General features: G+C 53.0%; 1 protein-coding gene and 1 long non-coding RNA gene across 9 annotated transcripts in view; one reads left to right on the forward strand and one right to left on the reverse strand.

The window, feature by feature from the left end:
• The window catches only part of WT1 (WT1 transcription factor), a 48658-nt gene extending 35342 nt beyond the window's left edge, over window positions 1-13316 (reverse strand). For 2 of the 8 annotated variants that reach the window (XM_016147078.2, XM_016147076.2), the window contains exons 1-3: window positions 12216-12931; window positions 6555-6677; window positions 6012-6114 (exon numbers count right to left, since the gene is read on the reverse strand). In XM_016147078.2, the coding sequence (XP_016002564.1) occupies window positions 6012-6114; window positions 6555-6677; window positions 12216-12660 (671 nt within the window). In that variant the 5' untranslated portion in view covers window positions 12661-12931. The other 6 variants (XM_016147081.2, XM_016147080.2, XM_016147077.2 and 3 more) reach the window with 5 other exon arrangements.
• LOC107512014 overlaps window positions 13292-16388 on the forward strand; it is a 42295-nt gene continuing 39198 nt past the window's right edge. Inside the window, exon 1 of the long non-coding RNA XR_001597187.2 lies at window positions 13292-13348. This is a non-coding gene — a long non-coding RNA (uncharacterized LOC107512014). The remainder of the gene's footprint in view (window positions 13349-16388) is intronic.

Here is a 16388-nt window from a genome sequence, read left to right on the forward strand (position 1 = left end):
CAGCTAACTAAAGAGAGCATGCCAAGATCCAGTACGAACCCCACTTCTTGATTTTAGTAGTCCTGATAGACCAGCTTGTAAGTCCTTAGAAGGAGAGAGAAAGTGGCAAGGGCCGATGGGGGAGAAGGACCTTCAGAACATCCCCAAGCTACTAATAGGTTTCCTGAGGCTTCAGGAACAGAGCACAATTTTAACCACATCCTGCCTTCTGTTGGCTGGGGCTCCTCAGTGGCTCAGTCAGTCAGCTTGGCTGGCACAACCTTTCAACTGGAAGTCAATGACAGCAACGACAGTAACTGCTGCTAGGGAGAAGACAAAATGTGACCTCGAGCTAAAAATACTGGGCCCAAGCATGCTCAGGCTCTGATCTCTTTGGGCAATCGGTCAACGCCCAGCTCTCATCATGAAAGCCCAAGGAAATAGGCAGCACCAGTCAAAGAATATATGGCCTCTGACAAATAAAGCATCTAATTATTAAATAACCACTGTAGGTGTCAACCACCTCATTCCCAGAGGAGATCAGATAAGCAGGTGGTTTGGCTCAGAGCGACCACAGTCGTCACGTAGGCATTTCAGCTTCCCGTCTAACTCTGTCTGTTTGGAAGTGAACTCTGAAATTGCGGGTTGCCAAAATATATTCTGAAAGTCACAGTGTCCTTTAAATTTTTTAAGTAGGTCTTTAAAAAAAAAGTCACTTGTTTCCTATATAAGAAATCTTTGAAGTTGGAGGCGAGAGAGAGAGAGGAAAAAAACTTCCATAACTGGGATTAATGCAAGTTGGAGTAAAATAAAAGGAAGTTAGTCGTAGCAAAAAGGGGAACTTAAAAGGAAGTCAGTAGTAGATCATATAGAGTTTGTTTTGGCCTGGACTGCAGTATTACTGAGTTCTCGACCTCTGCACAAAAAGAAAGGAAGAAGAAAGCCCTCAGCTATTATCTGGACTAGAACTCCTCCACTCTACAAATGCATGTGTAATTCAAGTACATTTTCATCTTTAAATGTGTTTACTATATTCAGCAGAACAAGGTAGAAGGTTCACGTCACCACTAGAATGAAACCATCAAACCTGGTTGAGACTGGAGTTACCCCTGCCAGATGGCTGCCAGCTGGTAAACTAACATCTTGGTGGAAGAAAAGAGTTTTCCCATGGGATGATTTAAAAACAACAACAACAAAAAGCCAACAAGGAAAAGGTGGATATAACTGGCAACCGTGATCAGAATTCATGATGTTTCCAGCGTTAGCTGTCATAGCTCTGCCCCACGGAAACACAGAGGCCTCTGTGGGTTTACCTCTACCTGATAACCAAGGCTCATGTACAGAGGCTGCAGCCAGACTTCCGTGCAGCCCTTTTCCTGCGTTCTTCCCTCCGAGGCGCCGTGGAGGCTGCCTGTGGAGAAGTTTCTGCCCAGCAGGCCATGGTGAATAATTCTTTTACAGTCAGTCTCTTGGTATTGTAATTTCTCTCAAGCTCACCAATTAACCAAAGAAAAACCCACTGGGGATTCGACTTCTATTAATAAACACTTGCTCAGCACAAAAGTTGCAGGAATATTTGAAACTAGATTTTCCCCCTCCCTGGAGACAAGTCCAAGACAAGCCTTTGGCTTTGATTATACTGCTCGCCACCCTGGAAACCATTCCAGACCTTCCATCTTCAAGCCTACCTATGCAAGAAACATAAACCAGTACTGTCTTAGGCGAAATTTGCACACAGTATAAAGTGTACCTAGATATACAAGTGAAGAGAGGCATCATTCATTATGATTTTACTTCCTTGGGCAAAGCTGTCTCCCGATTTGTGTCAATGTCGCGAGTTAACCCAATGGTGGATTGTGGACTTTCCACTGATCTGGATCTCCCAGAAACTCTATGGCCACAAAGGAAGTTTCTCTCACATGAAAGACAGTCTACAGGTAACAGGCTCCATAGTCAATTTCACCATTTGCGAACCGTCAACATTCAATTAAAAATATTCAAATCAGCGATTATTGCTTTCCAAATTGCTAAGAGGCAAAATGGAAACATTCTCATTTCTATTGGTAGTACAGTTGCTAAAGAAGGACATACAAACCATATAAAAGAATAAAAAGGGAAACAACTACAATAACTAGAATATCTAAAAAAATAATGTACATGGGAATATTTTTCAAACACAGCACACAGATTTCCTTTTCAAAGTAGCTGTGAGAGTCAGGCTGTGCAATGGGCACGGCCAAGGACTGAGGGCTCCAAGAAGGTCAGCAATCAGAGGTGGCCAATAATGGGGGAGGCGGGGCTTGTGGAAAGGACTGAAGGGAAGCGAGCAGGGAAGGCCCACCTAGCTGCCTGTTCTAGGTGGAAATGGGGGTGGGGAGATTATGCTTAGTGAGGGTGGACTTCACTACTTTCTCCCCTCAGGAGCACATGGAGTCCAAGTTTCCCTGGGGTATCTATCATCTCTGAGTCAGCAAAAACCACAATGGCTCTGGAAGCAGTCATTCCTCCCTGTCTGGATGGACAGGGAGAAAGGTCTCTGCCTTGGGTTTCTTTAGATGCCTGGACTGAACTTCACCCCAATAGCTCACCCCCAGTGGCAAAGGCAAAGCTATAGCAGGAGTCTGCAGTTGGAAAGACGAAGCTGCTTTGTGAGTTAGGACTTCAGGAGAAAGCTCAAGTTGGCTCCAACAGTACTCACCAGAGGAAATACTGCCCCCAATTCACTCAGCACTTAACACTGAAAGCTACGGATAAAACTAATGAACAATGGGTTTATTTCACAACTGTGGGAAACAAACCTAGGGCAGATGCCACATTTGGAAAGAGAATGGTACCCATGCATCAGGAGGAGCAGCAGGGTGGGTGCAGTGAGTAGGAAGATGCATTCCAGAGCCTCACTACCCGAATCTGAACACCAGCTCTGCCCCTTACTGTGTCACACCAGGCAAATTCACCTCCCAGGGCCTCCGCTTCCTCCTCTGTGAAGCGGAGGATAGGAGATAACCTACTACCAACCTCAAAGAATTGTTATGCGGATTAAATACGATAGAATGGTGCCTGGTCGCAGTAAGACTTTATAAGCATCTGCTCTTATTATTTATTAGCAAAAATACTGGCATGGACCATACAAAGGAAATTTTCCAGGTGAAGGAATCCCTCAGCAATTCAGAGCACAGATGGGCTTTGAGGTCACAGAGACTAAGGATCAAATCCTGCTTCTGATTCTCACTCTCCGTGTGACCTTGGGCAAGTTACTTTGAATCTCTAAATCTATGTCCTCTTTGGCTGAATAGAAATTAGAGTGCCTACCTCGCAGACAATCAGAAGAATTAAATGAGTGCACTGAGTGATGCGCTTAGCACAGTGCCCAGGAACACATGGTCGGCATGCAATAAATCTTGGCTATTACGTTACAGAGGCTTATGCTTTCACCCAGCCATGATCGCTGGGTTCCATAAGGGCTGAAATCTAGTTTCACAAGCCTTAGTGACCTTTAGACAAAACTCTACCCACGTTCAATATTTGGAGGGCAGGAAGTATGGGGAAACCATCTCCTATCACTTCCAGAAGCATTTAAATACATTTTCAAACTTTTTTAGGAGTAGGAAAGAAGGAAATGACATAACTGCTGTAATGTTAATGCACAGAACCAATTTTAAAATATCCCTACACCTGTCCACTCAGCATTACTGCAGAGAAAATACTTGCTCTTTGAAAAGTGATTGGAAATGCTGTGACTTTAGGGTAGGTGGAGCTTCAAAGACAGTACAAACTTCAAGGGAGCAAACTTTCTTCCTACTGGGGTCACAAATTCTTTTTTAGATGTTACTCCTTAGGAAATTTTCCATAACAGGAGAAAATGGTATTTTTATGATATTCATATAAAAATGAGGAGGAGGGAGTTTTAATTATGTAGAAAGTAAAAAGGGATAAGCACATATTTCCAAAAGAGGAACCTGACAAAATATCTTCATACAATGGCCAATTAGATGAGCCTGAGAAAATAGCTCTATGCAGTGACCAGTTAGAAGCTGGATTAGGAAATGTGAAAATTTTATGTGTACAATGCAATCTGAGTGTCACAGCCCTAAGTCAAAATCCACCACAGGGACTCAATTTGGAGAACTGCTATTAAAAGTGGTCCTATCACCTTACCCCCGACTCCTTTCTAAGCAGCTCAGACCCTCTGAGGGGCTCTATACTTAGGAGAAAGGAGAATTGGAAATGTGTGTAGCTGTATGTCACTACTGAACCAGGCTCCAGGGGCCTCTCCTCAGTTCTCAACCAGCAGGAGGGATCCTGGCTCATCTAAACGGCACTTACTTGGGCATCTTAGCCTAGGTTGAGGTACTAAACAGGGGCCAAGGAGGGAGGAGTAGGCCAAGGTCATCCCGTGGGGAACCATTCCAACTGTACCCCCGATTTCTACTAGAATAACAGCAATATCACTCTGGCAATGGGCAGGAGCAACTCCTCAGGAAAGATAGCAATGGCCTCTCCACCCAGTTTTGCTAGGGGAGGAGAATCACAACAGAAAATGGTTGGGATTCTGTATTCAGAATCCCGGTGAGCTGGCCAAGGGAAGACACAGAGATGGCCATCTTGGGACGGAAACACTGGGCCCGTGGTGTCAGAGAACAGGACTAGGCCCGAGCTAGAGAGGGAGAAAAGCAGGGGGATGAGATGTGACCATTCTACCTCTAACTGTGCAACCTGCGTGCATTTCTTTGTCCCCTCTTGAACGAACGAAAGAAGGAACAAAGGAAAGAAAAGGCAAAGATATGCTGGATTTTCCTATCAATAGGAAAGGTTTCCAAAGTCTGGGCGCCTCAGACGCAGTAGAAGGGGGCTCGACCCCGGACCTCCACTGGACAGGAGAATCAGACCAGTCCCAAGCTCAATTTCATAAGCACGTCAGGACTTTGGGATGCGCCACCGTGAGCTCCAGAGCGAGGACTCCTTCCCCTCCTCCACCTGTGGGACTGGAGGCTCCCCAGGCGCGGCCATTACTCCCACCCAATCTCCCAGGGCTGGAGCTTTTCCTTCCTTCATTACCTCACTACCTCCTTCCCTTGACGTCAGCCCCGGCTCCTGGGGCGGAGGGGAGGGAGGATGGAGATGAGTTTGGGGGCAGTCAGTATCAGGCTCCCCGCAGCATCAGGGTGGGGGTAGGGGTGGGATATGAGGTAATGCGCGCCCAATCCCCGGCCTCTAAAGCCTCGAGCAGCCACTTCCCTACCCCCGCCCCACCTCTCCGCCTGGCGCTGGCCGGTGTGTGCACCAGTTACTAGGCAACCCTATCAGAGACGCGGGATGCCGGCCAAGTTCACCCAAAGTTGAAGAATAAATTTGGGGGAGAGTAGGTGGAAGGTGGAGTGAGAGCCGAGAGAAGGCAACAGAGGTCAGGAAAAAAAACTTCGAAGAAAAAGAAGCTGTCTTCCGCCTCCTGGGAACAGGAAAAAGGGCGGGCTCAGGACACTTCTGTGACCCACTACAGCCCCACACAGAGTCCGGGGTCCGGCCATAGGCGCGTAGTTCCGCGCTGCGAACGACTCCCACAGAGCGCTGCCGCACCAGGGGCTTGGAGGACAGGGGCGGGGAGAAGCCTGTTGCCGGAGGGTACGCAACCTCGAAGTAGTCCCAGAGAAGTGTGGCAGGGTGGCAAGTAGGCGAGAAGGGGTTTGAAGGGTGAGAGAACAGCGTGGGAGTGTTTAATCTTTGGTCCTGAGGATGCTAACGTCCCCCGCCCCTCCCCGCCCCAGCAAAGAGCCCTTTAAAAAATCACTTCTCAAAGCGCGGCTTTCTTCTTCAGCTCTAAATAGTGATTACTCTCGTTTATATTCAAAATAAGAACATGGAGACGAAAAAAATCTGCTTCTTTCAAATTAGAGCCTCGAGATCAGCATCAATTTGCTCTAAGTAGCCGAGTGGACTGAAGGCATCCTCTGCCTCCCCAGCCCTGCACGCCCGAAGTCCAGGCTGCCCCGCGTCGGACGTTCGCGCGCCCCCGGCAGGGTCGAGCATCTTCCTACCTGCTGTAGGGCGTCCTGAGCAGCAGGGCCTGGCTGCCCGTGCAGCTGTCGGTGGGGGTGTGGCAGCCGTAGACTGGGGGCGGCACGGAGTACTGCTGCTCGCCTGCAGGCAACCGGGGAGAGAGCAGAGTGAGCGGGGGGGGGGGGGGGGGGGGGAGGGGCTGGGGGTCAGAGAGCATCCTGAGCTGGGCTCGGAGGCTAAGCTGGGGACGATGGGGCCTGGATGCTGGGCGCGCAGAGAGAGGGTGTCCAGATGGTAAAGCGCTAAGCTGCTCACTTTACATTCCCTTACCAGTCTCTGGCTAGTACACCTACATGACCCTTCGGACTTTCGCAGATTTGGTTGAGCAAGAGCTGTCACTAACATACTTGGGGCGGGGAGGGGATCTTCTTTTAAATTGGGTAAGATCGGGCTTATTATTTCTCAAAACCCCTTTGGACGTCCTCTCTTCCCTTCCCCAATTTGCTGTAGGTTGGAAATTGAGGGGTGGGGGAGGTCGCATGAACGAGGAGAAGGACCCCACATCATTGCCGCCTGCTTACCCAGCGAGCCCTGCTGGCCCATGGGGTCCTCGTGCTTGAAGGAGTGGTTAGGGAACTGCGCCGCGTGGTGCGAGGGCGTGTGGCCGTAGCTGGGAGTCCCGTCGAAGGTGACTGTGCTGTATCCTGCGGGCGCGGCGGAGAGAAGCGGCACAGCGTCAACAGGCGGACAGGGACGGTGGGTCCGAGCCAGAAGCCGCGCGGGGCAGCGCCGCGCGCTCCATCAGGATCTCCGCCCCGCCGGCCTCCAGGGCTTTCGGCGGGAAGCTGGACCCAAGCCCCCCGAAGTGTGTGACCTCGTCCCAAGTGAAGCCCTGACCTTCTTGCCTTTTCCCAATTTATTTACGCCCTTGCCTTGCACTGAGTCTGACGCTTCCGTACTGAGCCTCCCGCAAGTGTGAAAACCGCCGACCGCTCGGTGTAGAAAGTCGTTCCCCCCCAAAAGCCAAACACCACGGCTCTCACGGAGGGCGGCACAGGCGAGAGAAATGAATCCGCTCAGCTGACCCCGCGCTGACTCGGAGCCGTAAATCAGGGGCCCGCGCACCAACTTTCATTAATTACTCGGAGCCAGTTAAACGGCATGAGCTTTAAATGGGGAGAGTAATTACTGAGTAATGTCATCTGCCTCAGGCTGAGCGACCCAACACCATGAAAAGTTGGTGAGAGGAAAAACAAGGGACCCTTCTAGTTGGACCCACAGGCCAGGACCATTCGTCCTCCTCCTTCCTCTCTACCACCCACCTGGGGCCCAGCGGGTCGGCGCTGACCCCCACTGCCAGGGCTGACTTCCCTCTGCCCCAGGACGGGAAGCCTGTTTGTTTTAGAGTGTGCCTGACGCTGTACCTCAATCTCCATGGCAATGCACAGGTCCTCTGCCTCAGTTACCCTGCCAAGACACCAAAGGCAATACCACGCCTGTTCTTCCCCAACTCTCTGAAGGTGAAAAAAAAAATGTGGTCTTGGTCGAACAACTAGTGTCTTTCTATAATTACTATTTGTTTTAAACATACACCCCACCAGCTTCTGGAAAACTGTTGCTGCCAATGGGAAAAGATCCTCCTGCTAAGATAAATATCTGTCCTGGAGCCCTGAACCCAATGGTAGGATCCCCTCCTTCTATCTCCAGAGTCTCTGGCCTGAGGTCCAGGTCGACTCGGGAAGAGACTGGCCCAGACACTCACGTCAGCTCCCTGCACGACCACCCAGCTGGTTCCAGTTCCTCTGCGTGCCAATCGTACACCCAGCTACTGCACTGGGTCTCCAAACCCCACTGGATTCTTGGGAAAGGGGTGTCAAAAGGTCTCCATCCCACCAGCACCACCATTACTGCCCCAGGCATGATCCCTCTGCAACAGCCTCTCAGAAGACTTAGGATGGACAGAGAATGGAGGCCAGTCACCCTCATCTTCGAAACAACCCCCAAAACAGAAACTGAGCTTCAGAGCCCATTCCCGGGAATGTGGTGTGTCAGAGTGGGAGTGAGGGTTGGGGCAGGTCTTAATTACCAGATTGTCCAGGGCGGGCCAAGTCTCATGCACAGATTGGCACCACAGGTTGACAATTTAAGAAGCCCCCAGCTTTTTTAATTTGCATGACCTCAGTGGCCTCCATTTCTAGCCTGCTAAGTGGGCAAAGATAACCCACGCCCCGGTTAGCTGTCAGGCGTGGGTGAGCACACTTGGGCTTCCAGGCACTTCCTTTTTAGGAGGGAGGCCAGGCCCTGTTAGAGGCCTACCGACCGATCAGCTTGCAAACGAAATTTGGCTCGGGGCACCTAATTTTGCAGAAGGAAGGCCGAATTTTGAAAGGATATTTCTTTTAAAACAAAGAGGAGAAACAGAAGCAACAAAGAAATTGCCTCTAGACGAACCCTTCTCCATTCCTGAGCTGATGAGTGGGCAGGGGCCCCGAACACTGTGCTGTCCTCTGAGGCGCGGCCAGGGTCACGGGTTGTGGGCTGCAGCGTCGCCTTCACGCCCAGCGAGAGCTCCCCAAACCCCTTTCCGGACAGGATACGTAAACATCGGTGGGCAGGGGCCGGCTTCCAGCCCTTCCCGGTCCTCCGGGAGGGGCAGTGGTGAAAGCTCCGGCAGCGAGTAGGGAGGGCTCTTTTAATTAGAAGCTTATCGGACGCAGGACTGATTAGAGCTCACTGTCCCAAGGCTTTGCGCTGGGCCTGGCGTGGAGAGCGCGGGGGCGGAGGGCGGGAGAGGGACAGCTGCCGGCAGAAAGGGGCAGCGTGTTCAAAGGCTCCTTGTACAGGCCTTAGAGAAAGAGGCTCCAGCGTCCAAGGTAGAGCCTTTCCCACGCTTAGTCTCGGCCGGGAAGGGAGTGCAACCTTGACCGCGCAGAGCGGCAAGACTCGCTCTGCGCCTCCCTCCCCCGCCTGGGACAGCTGAGGAGCCCAGGAACCGCCTGGGGCCAGGTCTCGCATAGCTGAAGGGTGCGGCGGACAGCAGGCTCAGTCAGGAAGGTGGTTAGAAGGCTGATGCTGATGACTCCTCAGCTGTAGAATACGGGGAAATCTGTCCAGCAAAGAAATACCCTCTCCTTTGAAACCCAAGGGAGGCGCCCTTGGCCTTCGGGCTAAGCTGGTTCTCCATATGACCCTAGGGTAACGGGTGATGCTAAGGCAGCTTCCTGAGCTAGAATTCTGCATGCCGGCGAGGCCTGTATGAATGAGACTGGCCATCTTTTCTTTTTTTCACTCCCAAATCCCCCAGAACTTAATCTTGGGCTACCTAAGTCCTCGCCCTACTTCTGCCTTGACAAACTCCCAATTCTCCCACACCAACTCAGTTTCAGCACCCATCCAGCCAGGCAGAGGAAATCCATCTCAACAGTGGGCCAAGATCCCTGGAAAAGGCTGAAATAGCCAATAATGGTCTGGGTTTGAGTCCCAGCTCTGCCACAAACTGAGAGACTTCTTGCTCATCTAATCTCTTAGAACCTAGATTTCCTTATCCAAAAATAAAGGTCTCCTCCAATGTCAGTCTGTGAGTTTCTTGCACAGGTTGAGGCACATCGTCTTACTATTCAATCCCCAGTGCCTGGCACAGAATAAGTGCTCAAAAAATGTTTGCTCAATTAATTCTTAGAAGTAAGATTAAGACACCAGTTATAAATGTCTTTAAGAAATAGGAAAAAAAATACCTAAGAAATAGGAGGAAGGAACAAACAAGATTGGATGCATGAGGTGAGAGGGTACCATTCCCACACTTTCAGGAGAAGATGATGATGCCCTTGCTTCCCCAGCCCAAAGCTCCAACCAGGCCCTGAGTTCCTGCAAAACCTCCGAGAATCACGAGAATAAACCCAGGCCGCAGGGCCCACCCTGGTTGCCAAAATCAAGATAGAGAAAATCTAGGTTCTAAGGGATTAGGTGTACGAGAGGTCTCTCACTTTGTGGCAGCTTCTGATATCCTCCCACTCCAGCTCCCAGCTGCTGAGTGAGCCTCAAGGGCTGGGCTGCTCACCCATTTACATTTTCATAGCAAGAGAACCCTAAGCCTGCAAACAGAACCCGGCTCGCAGGCTGTGGAATGTCTGGGACCAGCCCTTCACTGGGCTTTTCCCCAGGGTGGGAAGGAAGGAGATCTTTCACCTGCTAGTCCTGGTTCGCAGCTCCCAAACCGTTTTCTCTTTGGCTGCCAGGCCTATTTGCAAGAGAGAAATTGAGATTTTCCCCTTAAGGGTAGTGCCTTTTGACTGTAAAGTCCACAGTCGGTTTCTCCACTCCAAGCTGGGTTAATGGGATCTGGGGTGCCAGACCTTCCTATAGAAGGTCGGATACAGGGGCCCCCCAAAAGCGACAGAGCCCAGGTACCAAAATCCTCACAGTACCTTGATCGACTCAAATAAATAATGGCACGGTTGTATTTTGCAGTGGGAGAACTTCAATCAAATGGCTTTCAGACCTCTCCACATAGCACACATCCACACAGAGACTCACTCACAGCACACACCTGCCTGCCATTCTTGGCCAGACCGCTTAGTTAAGTTTAAGTGGGCTGCTCTGCCTTCTGTATTTAGAACCCGAATCAAAGAGAAAGTCTAGACTTCTGTATCCGTGGCACAGAACTTCAGGCCAGATCCAATCTCCAAGTTGCCCATTTCAGCTTCCTTCTTAAAGATAGGGAAACCGAGACCTGGAGATTTGCCAAAGGTAACACCCGCCTGCTAATTCAGAGGTGGCACAGTGAACACCTGTCTCGCGATGGACACTGAGCTGTTCCAACACCCCTTGAGTCTGAAACACGAATTAAATTTACAGTGGAGGGACCCCGTGGGTCGGCTTAAGATTCCTCCACGGGACACGGATCCCAGATCCCCTGACGAAGTGAGGAGGGCAGTTTCGCTTTGCCAGGGCTTCTGGTGGGCCAGCAGCTCCTGGCTGGCCTAAGGTAGGGGCAGACCGCTTGTGAAGATGCGCGATCAGAAAGCGAGTGCGACCGCAGGAGAAACAGAGCCCTTCTTCGGCGCCGGCGCTGTGGGAGCCCCGGCATCCCTTGTAAACAGTACACATTCTGCCTCTCCCATCCCACGCATTTCAAAAACATCCCCGTCGCTAGGCCCGCGCAAAGTTTTGCTCCAGGAAAAGCATCCGCCATTGCGTTTGTGAAGTATTTCCTAAAATAGCAAATCGACTCGAATTGGTTTAGGTTCTCAACGGTGCGAAAGTCCAATTAGAATAATTTCAGAAATCAAATTACAAGAGCTCAGCCTGGTTGGATCCGCACTGGTCCCTGATAAAGAGGTGTGCGAGCGTCAGCGCAGGATGAGAAAACTGCCGGCTGGGTCTCTCCACGTACAAAGACTGAACAAGGCAAATAAACCTGTTCTTGTTCTAACCCTGTGCAAAAAAATCTTTCCCCAGCTGAGCTCTGGCTTCAACGATGAAGAGGTCCCTGACTCTCGGGCCTCATTTCATTGCCTATAGCAGGACCCGGTCCCGCACAGCTTGGAATAGGACAAACAGGGTTGTCTTCCAGCCCTGGAGCCTGCGTGGCCACCTCTTGACCTGGAACCAAGAAGAGAACGGCTTCCATACTACCATACACGGGAGCCCTACGTGGACACTACGTGGTTCCAGGAAAGCCACTGATTAGTCGCTAGCCTGTTCACATACTCATTCTAGTACTCCATTGAAACCCATCGTGCGTCTAACGCGTACCGACACCGACACTGTATTAAGGGTGAGAGCGGCTCCTGGACCTTTTGGTTACTCACCCTGCGCTGGTCTCACTCAGAATCCAGTCTAAATGTCTAAAATAAAAAGTCCAATGCCTGGCGACGGTTTGGTAATGTCTTGAGCGACAAAACCCCTTCCGAGGCAGAGCTAGAAAATGCGCCGGTTCCCCCTTCCCGCTGTCGCTGGGACTCGCAGTCCCGGAATCGTTAGGGATTGGAGGGACCCCAGATGACCTCCCGGCTCAAGCGAACAGTCCGATCCCCCAGGATGTCAGGAGCTCATGCCAGCATGTACTCCCTCTCCCAGGCCTCCTCTCCCCCAGCTGCTGCTTCCGCTACCCTCACAGCCCTTGGGGGGGCAGCCGGGTAAGAGTCGGGGTTAGGAAAGAGGTTGGACAGGGGAGTGCCCCGCGCGGCGACAGCCCCGTCGCCACCGCCCCGCATGTAGGGGGCGCTCCCCGGCCCACTTACCCTGGTTGCGAATAGCCGGCTGGCTCTCGAGGCAGCTGGGCAGGTAGGGCGCATTTGGGAACATCCTGGCCTGGCTGGAGGATGTCTGGCTGGGCGGAGGAGGACCGAAGGGTCCGTAGCGACAGGCTCCAGCTGTGCCCGTGAACTGGCCCGAGAAGTGGACGGTGAAGGCGCTCAGGCACTGCTCCTCGTGCGGCTCCGCGCCACCCCAGCTCGGCTCCTGTTTGATGAAGGAATGAGGCGGCGGCGGCGGCGGGGGTGGCGGCGGAGCCGGCGGCGGCGCGGGACCGGCCAACGAACCGTAAGCCGAGGCTCCCGGGGGCGCAAAGTCCAGCACGGGTGCCCACTGCGTAGCGCCACTCACAGGCAGGGCGCAGCCGCCGCCGCCACCCAACGAGGGTACCGCCGGCAGCAGCGCGTTCAGGTCCCGCACGTCGGAGCCCATTTGCTGCAACTCAGTCCTGGACGCCCCGCGGTTCCTCTGGTCTGGCAGACGCTCGCTGCTCGACTCAGCCGCGCCTCACTTGGTCCAGATGCCACCCGGGCCCTGGATCCCCAGCTGCTAGGGCTGCCGAAAACGCCCAGGCCCGGAGCGGGCTGTGTGCGAAGATGCCGGCTCCGGAGCACACGTGGACGCCGACTTCTGCGCCAGGAGGAAGTCCAGGATCGCGGCGAGGAGGCGACGGGGCCCCGGCTGCAGTCCCGGCTCTGGGTGGGTGAATGAGTGGGAGGGCGGGCGGGAAAAGGGGTGGAGGGGGGAGCGGACCCGCGGTCGGGTTGCGGAGAACCCCCGGGTATGGACGCTGCCTTGAACTCCCTACCTCAGCTGCCTGGATGCCCCCGCTTCCCAAAGCTCAAATAAGAGGGGCCGGCGGTGTGGGAGGAGGAGCCAGGAGTCTCCGCGGCTCCATTCACACTGCAGCCCAAGCCGGTCCAGGCAGCGCGCACCGCTCCTCCGGGGCGCCCTCGCAGTGGGGGTAGGGGGCGGGCCTGAAGGAGGGTCTCTCTCGGAGACACCCCTCTCTCTATCAGCCACCGCTCTTAGCTGGCCTGTGGGACGCAACCATGCCCCCGCCTCCCCTTCTCGGCCATCGCGAGTGTGGGAGCCTCGGGCCACTGGCTAGTCTCTCCAGGTGAGCAGTGAATGTCCCCTCTGCTTCCGTGTGTGATGGGGGTAGGGATAGGGTTGTCAATCTGAGAGGGCGGGTTGGAGGGAGGAGTTGAGGGGGACTTTAGGAGGGCGGGGACTTAAGGAAAGCGCAGAGAACTTTCCCGGACTCCAAAGAGGCAGATTCTCTTGCTTTGCGCGTGCGAGTCCCGCGTTTGCTCCCAGAGCCAGTGGGGTGGAGTGGTGGCCAAAATTTAGGGATCACTGGAGAGGGGTTCACGGGATCCCCTTGTTGTTCCAGAGGCCAGATTCAAGATGAACTTGGGTGATCTGGAGGGACTGCATCAGTTGTGAGAAATAGGGCGTATTTCGATCTTCTAGTAATTGGTTGCTTGGTGAGGTTACTGCCTACCTAAAATCGGTAACAGCGGCACTTAATTTCCATTTCTAGTATGGAGCACCTAACTCTTCTACGATGAAGCGGGGAAAACAGTGGCTAGTTTGGGAGGTAATAAAACTCAGGGAAGCGCCCAGAGCCTGTTTATATTCCTGCCGGAGAATACTAGCGTGCACTTTGGAGGGTGGGCAGGGTTTGGATACAAAACCCCTGGGGGGAAGTTGGCTCCTGGAGCCGCGTTCGCGGAGCTCCTCTTGCATCCACGGTTGGGAGTACCATTCTGATTGGGAGGCACGAGCCAGTTAGGCGGATAGAGGAGAGCCTCCAGAGGCCCAAGATCCAAGGAGCTACCGTTGGCACCTCCGAGCGCCTGGCATCGCCAAAGCCGACTCCTCCTTCCACCTAGTCACTCTGGAAGCCTAGCGCCTCAGAACAGGTGGTTGTTTTGTTTTGTTATTTTTTCCCCCATAATAGCATCTATCGGGAAACTGACTCTAGGCAAGGAGAAGCGCCGGGAACCCGAACTAGAGTGCGTTTCAGGGAGCATGTAAACGCCCAAGACGGCCAGGAGGCAGCGGCGACGGCGCAGCCTAGGACCGCCACTAGCTCCCGGCAGGAAGCGGCCGGTTGCCAGACCTCTTACACCAGGCTGGCCCGGGATGGGGCCCGCAGCTTTCCAGCCAAGCCAGTGAAGCAACAGTCGAGGTAGTTGCAGTTTTACAAAGTCAGCGTTTTAAAAGCTTTGATTCACTCTCCATTTCTTACGCTTTGGTTTTAGTTAATTTCCACTGAGTAAACAAGGCAGCGGTGAGTTCCCGCAGCTAACTCGAAAGGGTGTGCAGGCTCAGGACAAGCTAAGCGCAATTCCCTCCTCTTGGGGTCGCTAGTCCTGGAGGCGCTAGAGACGGTAAGGACAAGGGTCAGGAACAAACAATCCCCTCCTACTCCCCAGTCTACCTTTGCTGTCGTGGACACCTCTCTGCTCTACTTTAGTGCCTGACTTTGCTTCGTCTCCACTCGTTTTGTTTGTTTGGGTTTTGTTTGTTTGTTTTTTAGAAATGAAGAGGGTCTGGAGGGCATCTCCTTCTCCCCTCTACACTCTCTGTGGGTCGCCCACTTCTCTCCCTCAGGCCCCATCTCTCAATCTGCAGCGGGGCCCCTGGACTAAGCAGAAGGCGTGCACCTTTGGTCTTTTTGTTGGAGAAAATCCCTATGAGACAAAACTGCTCAGGCCAAGTTGCCCTTAGAACGGCTCAGACCCCTGTCTCAACCCTCCACTTTTATTTCTACTTCCAAGTCGTTTTTCTGTAACTAAGACTCGCTCAAGTGCTACGAGGGAAGGCGAGCCCCTTTATGAAAAGCCAGAGGGTTCCATTTCCAAACGGAAAGGTCGAGATTGTTTCTCTTCTATTCTTCTTTGCAAGTTTTTTTTTGGGGGGAGGAGGGTGTATTTGGAAGAGGATATCTTAAATGAGAGCTTTTGAGGTTTTGAATTACACACTGGGCAAAGGCGCTTAACTTTGCCTTTTCGTTAAAAAAAAAAAAAGTTTTTGCCCAGGTGGAGGGGGTGAGAGGAAAGGGGAGTCGAGCAAATTCTGGAGCGATCCCCATCTCAACCCTTGGGTGCTTCCTGGCTCGACCTCGTAGTCCAAAGAGGTGTTCCCTGCAACCCGCCAGGCCAAGAATTAAGTGCTGCTCCACCGAAGCTGCCCGCAACCCGAGGGCCTCACCTTGGAGGAGGTCTCTGAACGCCCCCTGCCCAGCCCCATGCCCGAGAGCCCAGGCGCTCCTGGGCCAACGCTGGTGAACCGATGAACTACTGTGGTAGCTCAGGGAGCCCTACGCTCGTCACTTCTCTCGCGTGGTTCAAATTCTCTGTGGGAGTTCCGCGGTTACCCAGGCGGCGGTGCCCGCCACGCCGCCCTCCGCGCCCTAAGCTGGGCGGAGGGGTAGACAATCTGGCTGGCAGGAAGGAAGGCAGGTGGACGCTCTGTCGCACCTCCTGTAGGTCGAGGCCGCCCAAAGTTCCAGGGAAACGAGGGCTGCGGACACCTGGCTGCTCCCTTCTCTCACCCACCTTCCCACCGCCGTCAGCGCTGAAACCCTGTGGCGCGGAGGATCTTGCTTGCCTCACTGATTAGCAGGGAAAGAAATTCAGTTCAACAGAGAAGGAAACTGAGGCCCAGGCAGGGAGGAAAGACGGCCGTAGCGTGCAGTGGTTAAGAGCAAGGGATTGGTAGCCAGAGACTGGAATATCGGCTCTACCAGGTGACCAACAGCTGTGCAACTCTACATGGTTTCCTCAACGAGCCCCTCTGAGCCTCAGTTTCCTAATTGGTCAAATGAGTTAATGCGATGCTAGCGCTTACCTCACGGGGTCGTGAGGATTAGACTGGAGGATCGCGATAGCCTCTGTACACAATAAACGTTGCAGGTTTTTGACACTATTGCTCACGGACTCTTAGCAAGTCGGTGGCAAAGCCAAGCGGAGACCCCCGTCTCTTAACGTCCAGCTAGGGGCTTCACCCGCCACAACCCGCTCTGCCTCTCTAAAGCTAATGGAATGGAGAAGAGAGTGCGAGGGACAGAGACAGAGACAGACGCCGGAAGCCCGTGTGCCTTGGGTACATTAGTAAAAGCGCATCCTGGCCTAAAAGGTACTTAATTA

Source organism: Rousettus aegyptiacus, unplaced genomic scaffold, assembly GCF_014176215.1.
Source record: "Rousettus aegyptiacus isolate mRouAeg1 unplaced genomic scaffold, mRouAeg1.p scaffold_m13_p_5, whole genome shotgun sequence".
Lineage (NCBI taxonomy): Eukaryota > Metazoa > Chordata > Mammalia > Chiroptera > Pteropodidae > Rousettus > Rousettus aegyptiacus.